This window comes from Myxine glutinosa, chromosome 2 (assembly GCF_964187855.1).
Source record: "Myxine glutinosa chromosome 2, kmMyxGlut1.1, whole genome shotgun sequence".
NCBI classification, from domain to species: Eukaryota; Metazoa; Chordata; class Myxini; order Myxiniformes; family Myxinidae; genus Myxine; species Myxine glutinosa.
The window spans coordinates 235,302,756-235,314,349 of NC_136262.1; the positions used below are offsets into that span (position 1 = coordinate 235,302,756).

At 43.1% G+C, this 11,594-nt stretch overlaps 1 protein-coding gene across 3 annotated transcripts in view; it reads left to right on the forward strand.

Moving 5' to 3' along the window:
- Positions 1–11,594, forward strand: part of LOC137420737 (GON-4-like protein) — a 177,833-nt gene that overhangs the window by 62,245 nt on the left and 103,994 nt on the right. For all 3 annotated transcript variants that reach the window (XM_078772346.1, XM_078772347.1, XM_068106068.2), the window contains one exon: positions 5,930–6,140. In XM_078772346.1, coding sequence (XP_078628472.1) covers positions 5,930–6,140 — 211 coding nt within the window. The remainder of the gene's footprint in view (positions 1–5,929; positions 6,141–11,594) is intronic.

Genomic DNA, 11,594 nt, shown 5'->3' on the forward strand with positions numbered 1-11,594 from the left:
GTGTATCGGCCTCTTCTTGGCTGTGCGTGAGTAGACTGTCTGGAACTTCAGTGTTGCCCGTGGTCTTAGTTCCTGATGTCACCATGAACTTCTTCAACTTGTTTGGATGAGCCTTGCTGTAAGATAGACACTTCACAGCCAAGTACTCTGTAAGCTCTGCCTTGGTCTTCACATTGGAAAGGAAATCTTTGAGTGAAATCTTCTGGATCAATGTACTATCCCTGACGTGATAGTATGTTGATTTCCCCTTTGTCCTCTTTAGGCGCATTTTGTCTTTCAGTGAGTTATCGATGTATCGGTCGAATACCAACCTCACGTCATCATAATGCACGGCAATATTTTCGAGGCGTTCAATGAACGATTGAGCAAAGTCACTGCATGTAATCATTTGTTCTGTTTTGGAGATCCCGTTAACAAGAGCCATGCCATCAATGATTAATCACTCTATGGCGAGAAGTAGTCTCGTTTTCATTGATCACTCCTGATCTTGTGGTTGTGTCTGGGTTTTGGCTGATCTGAGAGGGTTCCTGCAAATTTTGGCTTGAGATTTCATAGTCAGTTGATGGGTCATTAGTTTCTTCCCCAGCGTGTGCTGCTGCATCATTCAAAGCGGCAATTCCCGCGTCTTGATGCTCATTGATTTCTGTCGAAATAGGTTCTCCTGGTGGATCATGTACATCCTGCTCTTCAGGCTCAGCCAGATGCTCAAGTTGACGAAGGATTTTTGCCTTGTCGTATGCCAACAAGAGGGATCCATCAGATGCAAATAAAGAACGTGGAACGATGCCAAATTCATAGGTGCCAATACATTCTTTCAGGTCGAGCTCTGGTCGGCTCCGTGAGATAACGATGAACCTCTGCAACAATCCTCGCTCTTCTTTGACTTTGATCAGCTTGTCGCCCGATCTCACTTCTGTTGTGGCATTCGAACTCTTGAATGTTCGAAGTTTTCTTTTCGTCATTTTGTCCCACACAGAAAGTTTTCCCTCAGCTAAACGATCTGTGGCAAATTGCTGGAACATCTGTTGTCCGATCTCGTCGCGCTCTAAGATATCGCTGGACACTTTTTCATTCATGACTTCTTTGGTGAGCAGGTTGTAGACCTCGTCTACTTCCTCTTCCATAAATGGATCGCCATGTTCACGGAACACCCTAGAAAGCTTGGAGGCATGGCTCATCACCCGGGAAAGCTTTCCCCCCGTGATTTCGTGGTGTTGTTTTCTGCTCTGGTTTTCACCAAGACCATATCCCTCCGCAAACTCGTGCAGTGACTTTGACAGCTCAGGTGCAATGAGGAAGAACTTGTCAAGCGCCTTCTCATTTTGAGTTATCCCTACGATTCCTCCAATCACCTTCAGTGTACGGTTTTCTTGCTCAATGCCATGGTCTGGGGCTATTGATGTGAAGCCTGCCAATCCTTTTGTCACACAGAAGTTCCCTTTCATGAATTCCCTCCACAGTTCTGGGTGCTGCTTTTCAGTCTCCTGCATTGTTGAAATGTAGAGAGGGAGCAACCGAGCATAGTTTAGATGATCGTGAGCGAAGAAGTACTTCGTGAGAGACTCGATGCTCTCCATATGCAGCAGCAGATCACGTTGTCTTGTACTTCTAATGAACAGAAGGATAGTCTCAAACTGTTTCATGTAGTTCAGGATGAAGCGCTGTATCTTGTTTGTGCTGACCTCAAATTGTTCCAGTTTTTTGGTCATATCTCTGGACTCCATCATGGCCAATGTTTTTTTGAGAATGTCGCATAGATTCTTCTCTGGCTCCATGCTCCCGCTGATGTCTCTCTGATATGCCTCTCCCAGACGAACAGATGACTCGTTCAGATAGGCCCTTTCTTCAGGTTCCATTGCCAGGAATCTCTGGAAGTACAGGTTGTACAAAGCGATCAGTGTTACCATGTGTGCCTCCAGAGCTCGATACAAGTGCCTCCCATTTAGTATTTGGCTCACTGTGGTTGGCGAGAAAAGTCCAGCCTCGACCCATGCCTGATCAATTCCACTCCCTTCCACGTATTTTCCTAATGCAGCTAAGGCCCAAAACACAACATGTAGCTCACCAGGTCGGAAGAGGAATTGCTTCCTGATGTCCTCGCGTTCCACCCACAGCTTCATCGCCAGGTCGTATAGCTGCAAATCGAGAGTCATGACTGTGATTGCCTCACTCCCCATAACACGAGTTGTGATGTTGTGAGCTCTCATCAGACCCGTGTACAGTGTATCATAGTCTGTAGGAGGCGACCTTATCAACGGAGGAACGAGAGCAACATTGGTCTTCTCACTGGACGAAGATAGCAAGGAATTGAAGGCTCCCCACGTCCCCGGAGCTGTGAGTTTGACGTCAACTTCTCCTTCTTCCTCGAAGTTCAGGCATCCAATCATCCAGGTCATATCGGTTTTCTTGTTCTTGTCTGTCTCGGGTTTTGATGTGAGCAGCTTGCAGTCGCTCTTTCTCTTCTCGGGTGCTGGCTTCTTGCAGGTCAACGTTTTACAGCCAACTGCATCATGTATCGTTTGAGCTTTTGATGACCGGTCAAGTTCAATTGGTGGTATCATGGGTGATTTCTCCGGTGATACAGGCTGGTAGATCGCAATTGCTGTACCATGAAGGGTATTCATCCCGCAAGGAGTTGACTCTAGAAAATCGATGTTGTCCATGGCAAACCAGACGAACGTGTCCTGAACCAACCATGGTGGTAGACAGATGCCTCCGGTGGACTCCATTTGCTTCAGTACGGAGTTGGCAATGCTGGTCTCAATCTCCATGACCTTTTTGTCGGAGATGGCGAGGTCCAGATGTGCAAGTTTCTCTACAAGCGCCTTGGATCGTGTGTTTTTGTGTATGTCGAGAGCTAAGCCCACACTCAATGGAGTTTCAAATCGTTGTTTGAATGATCCATCCTCGCTTCTTGGTTCGTACGATACCTGTCGGTCAGATTTATAAGCACCGACAAAGTGCTGCGCCAACAATGATGCACTCACACCAATGGAGTCCTCCCTGTTGCTATTTCCTACTTTCCTTGTTCCCATGACTGCATGCTTGCAGAAGATGTTGAGCATCGGGGGTGGCTTGTAATCAGCAAAGGTTCCATTAAATTTCCATGCTGGGGAAGATGCGATGTCTTTCCTCAATATTTTCGCAGCTCGCAAAAGTACTTTAAAATCGTCTTTGATGCTGTCTGCTGTAATTGTGCTTGATATCATGTGGTCTTTGAGCTTTGTGGAAAGAATCTGCTCTGGCTTTGTTTTGTTTGAGGGCCGGCTGAAATGAACATCGGCAATGTTGTCTAGGATCAATTGTTTCAGGTATGGCTTATAACTATGGTTGTCTGAGACCGGAAAGTCATGCTCCTTAAGTAAATTGACATAGGTTACATGAATTTCATTCATATTCAGCACAGCATTTTCAGTAGTATCATTCAACGCAGTTTCAACAATTTCAATGAGTTCAAGGTCTGATAACACCTGACCAAAGTAACATTGGTTGTTTCTGTTTGTTTTTCCGTCTTAACTATAGCACGTTTGGCCTTAACTACACATGGTAAATGATATTTCATGTCCTCAGCCATTGCTTGCAATGGGTCAGGCGAACTTATGACACTGTTCAGTCTCACTTTCAGATTGTCATTACTTGTTTCTTGGCCAATGTTTCTGATCTGGAGTCCCATGTTCTTTGTTGACACATTGTGTAGTTCACTTCCTCTGTCTTCCTGGCATATGACACATCTGAGCGCGTCAAATGTCTGTTCTCGGGAACACCTTCTGGATGTTGACGTGCTTTCCCCTAGATCACTAGAACTTGGTCGTCCTCTCTTTTTCAGTCGGATTTCTGCGGCACTGCCTGATGTTGTTCCTTTCTCAAACCTAGCCTTTGCTCGATCAATGTGCATCTTATTGGTAACATCTTTGTAACAAGCTTTATGGTAGCGGAGACCTTTTGCGAGCAATTCTTCAGCAGAGGAATATTGCAAACGTCTATTCAATGATGCAAACTTTGTTTCACCATACGTGTACTGTTCCTCAGCACCTGCCATCAGTTTCTCGACAGAGGAGAGTTTTGGTTTCGTTACAAAGGTTGTATAGTCTGTTTGCCCTATGGCCATTTGGCATACAAAACAAAGTCCGAAATCTACTGACTTCTCAATCTTCCTGGGTGGTGAGTCACTCATCTTGAAGGTAGGTGTAATTTTCTAGACACTCTTGAACTGTCGTCGGTCCTGCAAAGATAGATACTACTATTCAGATTCACATTTCGTCAACACAGTCAAAACCAGACCTTAACTAGATGGTGGAAACTTAATTAACCGATTTCATGCCGGCCGACCCCACTTTGGCTGGTATATGTCCACTATTTTATTTTCCTTGCATTTTTCTGTAAAAACAATGGCAGAAATGGCTTCCTTGGGTCTGAAAACATATAAAAGGACATATTATTCATGTTTATATGATATCTAGATACAAAGATATGCACAAAAGTGTATTTTCCAAATTTTATGGCGGCCATCTTGGATTTCTTCGAATTACTACCTATTAGACGTAAAAGAAAAAATGGAACCCTATTTTTTTTACATCTCTATAATATTCTGAAGCAGAATCCATTGCTAAATCAATTTTAACAAACAAAAAACACAAACAATATTGTTATGACATATGGGCCTGCACTATTAGGGCAATCCTGTCTAGAACAGCGTTTGTCTGTCCGTATGTCCCCACAACCGTACACCAATAAGACCTGAGGATCTGGTCACATGACAGGAGGACAGTGTTTAGTAACCATTACAGTTGCATATTTTATGAAAAGGAAATATAATAACCTTCTGTGGAACGTTTTGGGGTCCCAGCGAGTGTCTAAGGTAGGTCAGAGGTTTCAGAAATTCCTCAATACAATTATGATTTTGAAATGTGATCAACACGGATCTTGCTCCCAGATCCGGAAGTGAACAGATAATAACGGTTCGCTGGTTTGATAATCTTAATACAATTATGAGTTAACATTATATTTTGATATATTATTATTATCTTACTCTCATTCACCAAATGTCTATGCGTCTGTCTGTCCGTCCGTCTGTTCCCAGGTACCGCAAAAACGGCTGAACTGATCGCAACAAAATTTGGGTGGGTAATCCTGGGACCCCCTGGAGTAAAATAGGCTATATTGTTTTTCCATTTTTTTTTTCCAATTTTCCAAACACGATGGAATAATATTTACTGATATGAACAGTGATGTGGCTTTTATTGAAATTCTACAAATACTGTTTGGATTTTGATGATTTGCGTGTGATATGATTTAACGGATGTTTATATAAATCGTTTAATAAAAAAAAGCCTTCAATTTCTGATATTTTGCCTTTTCATTTGGGCCTCCCAATTGAAGCCCCGCCCATAGGGCGGGTACCGTTGCTAGTAGTATTAATTTGTGATTGGAATGATAAATGATGCTATTTGGAATGAAAAAAATAAAGATATTGAGTTTAAAACAGTATGAGGAAATGATGTAAGGGTTTCCATCCATGACATTCTCAGATTTCCATTTGCAGTTTCAACTTGACTTGATATAGCAACATTCAGACTGGGTACATTTTTTGTGCAAGTCCTTCAGGAAGCTGCTGTCCATGCCTGACGTTCAACTGAAGGTGGCACAGGAATGTCGAATTTATTGGTCATCGTTTGCCATTCGCCGTTTTTTTTGTTGTTGTTTTTTACCAAAGGCATGCATTTACCAAAGGCTGTCCATGCCTGAAGTCAAAAAAATTTAATACTTACATTATTTGCTAACTGGTATCTCCACCCAGATTATACTATTCTCTTCAACTAAAGTATGAAAAAGCCTGGCTACGCCATTGTTAGTCTATCGGTGTTATTCTTTAAAGAGTGAGGCTAATGGAAGAGATGTATAAATTTTGTTTTCCCCATGTACTTTGCAGCCATTGCAGGATGCAGATGGGAGCAATAGCGAGGAAAACCTCATTGCATCTCGGACTCGTTCAAAGCGTCCATTGCGTGATATGCCTCTGGGTGTGCTGGAGGCTGCACTGCAGCCACCCGACATCACGCCGGACATGTATGAGGGCACAGCACTGGGCGATGAACAATGGCAATTCTGGCTCCACGGTCTGATGGACGATGATGCCGGAGGCAAGCTGAAATACTGGGACATCCTTCTCTAATTTGGGACAATTGGCAATTAATTGAATGCAAGAAGTCTTAAATGATGTGTGTGTGTGTGTGTGTGTGTGTGTGTGTGTGTGTGTGCGCGCGCGCGCACACACACACACACACACACACACACACACACACACATATATATATATATATATATATATATATATATATATATATATATATATATATATATACTAACAAAGGTACCTGTCGATGATGGGGGTTAGTAGATGTCTGACCTGAAATGAGCAATTTACTTTGGAGTGCGTATCTATCTATAATTCCAGTAATCTCTGTACGTTTGTACGTTTGTCTGTGACCGCTGTTTCTCGACAACTACCGGTCCGATATACTTGAAACTTGCCAGGTATATTGCTGGGGACCCGAGGATGTGCCTTTTCAAGGTTTTAAATTAATCGGACAAGTACTTACCGAGCTATGGCGATTTAGCCGTTCGCCGTTCGCTTTGGCGTTGCGAATGGACCAAACCATTCATGTAAATAGAGGGGGGGGGGGGGGGGGGGTTCTGTGGTCGTTCGCTTTGGCTTTGCGAATGGACCAAACCATTCATGTAAATAGAGGGGGGGGGGGGGGTTCTGTGGTCGTTCGCTTTGGCTTTGCGAATGGACCAAACCATTCATGTAAATAGAGGGGGGGGTTCTGTGGTCGTTGCGAATGGACCAAACCATTCACATCGAATCATCGAATCACATCGAATGGACCAAACCGTTCGCTTTGGACCAAACCATTGCATGTAAATAGAGGGGGGGGTTCTGTGGTCGTTGCGAATGGACCAAACCATTCATGTAAATAGAGGGGGGGGGTTCTGTGGTCGTTACTGCCACGTGGTTTCAAAGTTTTTTTTTTGTTGTTGTTGTTTGCACGCATGTTTTTTTGCACCCACGTACGGGCACGCCCTAGGATGTTTACACACACACACCCCTACACAAATTATTATTATTATTTTTTTTTGGCAAGGAACGGGCACCCACGTACGGGCACGTCCTAGCTTATACGTATATAGTACGGGCATGCCCTAGTTGGTAAAAATGGGAATTCAGTGTAAATATTCAGTGAGCAGATATCGCAATTGGTGTAACTGCTAACCTCAACAACCTCGTTCCATTATATCAGCGAAGATTTCCAATCCATGCTTGTTGTACCTCTGAAGTACTGCTCAGGAGTGAAGGTGATATTATGAAAGCTCAGCTGGGAAACGGGTTTAGGCATGTTTTTGGCCTCCCGCCTGACAGAAGATCACCAAAGTTCTTTCTGTACCAACCAACCACATCCAGACATCTATCCCTCTCCACATTGTTTCTTCAGCTCCCACCTTCCCCCTCTCTTTATACTCCCCATAGCTTTGCTTTCAGCAATTTCCCACAGCACTTAATTCTGGTTTCCCATTCCATGATCCATATATCAATCAGTAGTTTCAGTTTCACTTTTCAACATCAGTTTCGCTTTGAGATGTCAGTTTAGATTTGTCATTGCAACTTGTGATGCGACGTGAACAGAGCACGGAAAAGGTCGTCAAAACCGATCTTGGGAGGAAATTTTTTCGAATTTTCTAAGGGACCTCAAGTGTTTTCAGGGCCATAAACAGGACTAAAGTGTTTTAAAAAATCAAGGCTCTTAAAAGGGACAAATGCGGTCTAAAGGTGTCGAAGGACAAAAGAGCAAAAGGTGTCAAAAGTGTCCAATTGTTCAAAGGGTCTTAAAAAGTCAATAGGTCTGAAAAGTGTCGAAGAAGGTGTATATGTCTCAAAAGGGGTGAAATGGGTATAAAAGGGTCTAAAGGGAGTAAAGGTCTAAAGGATATAAAAGGTCTAAGGGGTCTGAAGAGTTGTAAGGGGTGTGAAGGGTCGAAAGGGGTGTAAGAGGTGTAAAGCGTCTACGGGGTGTAAAGAGTGTAAGTGGTCTAAGGGGTGTAAATCCTCAAAGGGGTGTAAAGGGTCAAAGGGATCTAAGGGGGTGTAAAGGGTAAAGAGGTCTAAGTGGTGTAATGGGGTCTAAGGGGTGTAAAGGGTTGAAAGCAGTGTAAAGGGTAAAAGGGGTCTAAAGGGTGTAAAGGTCAAAGGAGTGTAAATGGTCAAAGGGGTCTAAAGAGGTCTTAGGGGTGTAAAGTGGTCTAAGGGGTGGAAAGGGTGTAAAGAGTGTAAAGGAGTGAAGCTGGAGTAAAGAAATTACTTCGGGTTCGTAAATATATTAAATCGGGTGTGTAACACGACAATAACCGGCCAAATGACCTCCTCATCACGGTATAAAACCCCTATTCAGGTGTATCACGGTTAAAATTTGACGGTATAAAGTTTCGTTTCGATTAACCTTGGGAGCTCAAAGTAGTAAAGTCAGAAACAAACAGCAAAACAACAACTCACCTTGTTGTGATGTGATCGTTGGAGGTTAACCCGTTGGCAAGTGGTGATTTGTAGATGGCAACATGTGGGTCCTTTTTTCTACAACTATGTTTTCAATCTTGAGAGTGATGTTGTTAGATGAGCAGTAAAATTACCTTAAAATTGATGTGCAGGTTGTGTTTGTACTATTTTCTGTTTTTGAAAATTTAGTGCATTTCAGAGGTCATGTAACTCCTTCTTTGCCGATCTTCCCGATGATGGTAACGTCCTAATTAAGAGTTTTTTCACATCTGATAATATATTTGATGATCAGAGCTCACCACCTCACTAACTATATCGGTATCCGTGTTGAAATCCGAAAAGAATTGGGCTTTTTTAAAGCTTTGTATATGTTGATTTGTATATGTAGATAAAGCTTTGTAAAGCTTTGTACCCTTGGAGATCATGGCGACAGGTGGTATAGTCAGGTTCACGATGTTAACAAATATCATTTCATTCAAAATTTTGGGAGATTAGCAAACCTGTACATTTTTTGAATCATCAGAGCATGGAGAATCCGAAAATCAATGTTGGCATTTGCACAGACACCTGCATGGCCGCCATTTTGGATTTTCAAAATGGCCGCCATAAAATACAGACAGACCTAGGTTGCTTCGAGTCAACTTAGAAACTTAATTAAATATGCTAATCCTATGTTTTCTGGGTCAAGGAATCCAATAAAGGCCTCAAAATAGTGCTCAGGATTATAGAAAAGCAACAAACAAAGGTAATTGAAAACCATTGTCTTTATATTTGTGATATAACTGTATTACATAATACATGATATTGCAAGTCCTTTGAAGTTATAGGTATGGGTTTATAAAGCAAAAAGCAGCCTTGTTAGTATCAGACTGAACTATAAGTCCTATACACAGGATCTACTAGGTCTATACCATTCAGGAATATGCTTTTACAGATCTTCATCACTGTCCTGAGTGTCATTTTCGCAAAGGTGTCTACGCAAATGCCAACATTAATTTTTGGAATTCCTCATGCTCTGAATATTCCAAAAATGTATAGTTCTGCTAATCTCCAAAAAATTTGAACGAACAAACATAGTGAACCTGACTCGTAGCTCGGATGTTTATAATTTGTGAATTTTGAGAAAATAACTTTTAAAACACCTATTTAGGTGCATCGTGGTAAAATACGTTATCCGATAAAGTTTTGTGCCAATTTACCTTGGGAGCTCAGAGGAGTAGGTTCACAAACAAACAAACAAACAAACGAACCTTTTGCTTTTATACATACACATATATATATACACAAAGAATTAAGTTAAGCACCCCCCCCGTTTTTTTACAACCTCGCATATTACAAGTTTGTTGTCGTCAAAACAGTGTAATATACCCATGATATTGCTATATTTTCTGGAGAAGTGATATTATGGTCACATAAAAACATAACAATCATGCCGTTTTCAATATTTTATTCTGAATAATTTAAGGTGAAAATTTTTGGGAATTTTAGGCATATTTGCACCTCAATTTAAGTATGGAGCTATAGGTCCATCACGGACAGTGTGGATGACGTTTATGTTTTCTAACGTACAGTCATTGTTCTGAGAAGACCTCTAGCGATCTTTGCGTCAATAACGTGTGTAGGACCCACGTGATCGGATCACTGACTCAACCCTACGTCTCATAGACCCTGTAAGCCATCGTATGCGTTGCTGTGGCAGGTTGTTCCATTCCCGATGTAATGCACGTTCCAATTCATCCAGATTGGCTATTGGAGGGACCATCTTCGCAATTTGTCGTCCCAACATGTCCCAAACGTGCTCGAGGGGGTTCAGGTCAGGACTGTACGCAGGCCAGGGGATGGTTGTCACAGCACCTTGCTCCAGCAAGGCTCGGACGCGTCTCGCACGGTGCGGCCTGGCGTTGTCATCCATGAAGATGGGTCTGCTGGCGAGGGTGTGGTCATCGAAGTGCGGGATTACGGTGGTATTCAGGATTTCCTCGGCATATCGCTCTCCGTTGAGGTTACCTCGCACAGTTATCAGGTCCAACTTACAGTCATGGGAGAAGCATCCCCAGACCATAATCGAGCCACCACCAAAGGGTACCGTTGGTTGAATGTTTTTAGGTGCATACGCGGTGTTTTTGTGGCGCCACACCCGAACACGCCCATCTGTCACGTACAGCAAGAACCGGCTTTCATCCGACCAATGAACTCGCCTCCAAGACCGGATGTTCCATCCACGTCGCGCTAGGCACCATGCCAAACGCTCCCTCTGATGTCGTTCGAGTAGCCTTGGACGCTTGATCACTCGTCTTGACCTTAAACCGGCCGATTTCAGGCGGTTCCTCACGGTACGGTGACATAGCCTTCTGTTGGGCAGCCAGTTGTCCTTCAGGAAATGGCTCGAGGCGAAGGGATATCGTCGCACCAGTCTCAAAAGCGCTCTATCTTGGCGGACTGTTGTCACGCGAGGTCTTCCAGACCTTGGGCGGTCCTTCACCGCATCCGTTTCCTGGTGTTTCTGCACCAACCGACTGATCACCGGATGGTGGTAACCAAACGTTCGAGCTACAGCTTTTCTGGACATTCCGGACTCGATCATGCCTATTATCCGCCATCGTTCTCCGTCCGACAACCGTCTACGAGCCACCATTACGAGAAAATGACCATGTAACCCCCACACGAGCTCAGGCGTGACTTGCAATAACCCGTGATGATAGTGCATTTACAGAAAATCACGACCACGTGGATGATAACACGTGCTGCACGAGCGATGGGCGTCACAGATGAGTGCACTCATCTGCATTTCATCAATGGATAATTGCTAATGTCATACCAATCATTATTTGATCTCACATACCTTAGAATATATGCCAATGTATACATATACACAAAGAATATATATTAGGGGGTGCTTACCTTAATTCGTTGTGTAGGGGTGCTTAACTTAATTCTTTGTGTATATATACATATATACATACATACATACATACATACATACATACATACATATATATTGTTACGGTTTTGCGCCACCCCGTTCCCTTACCAAGGGGAGATTAAG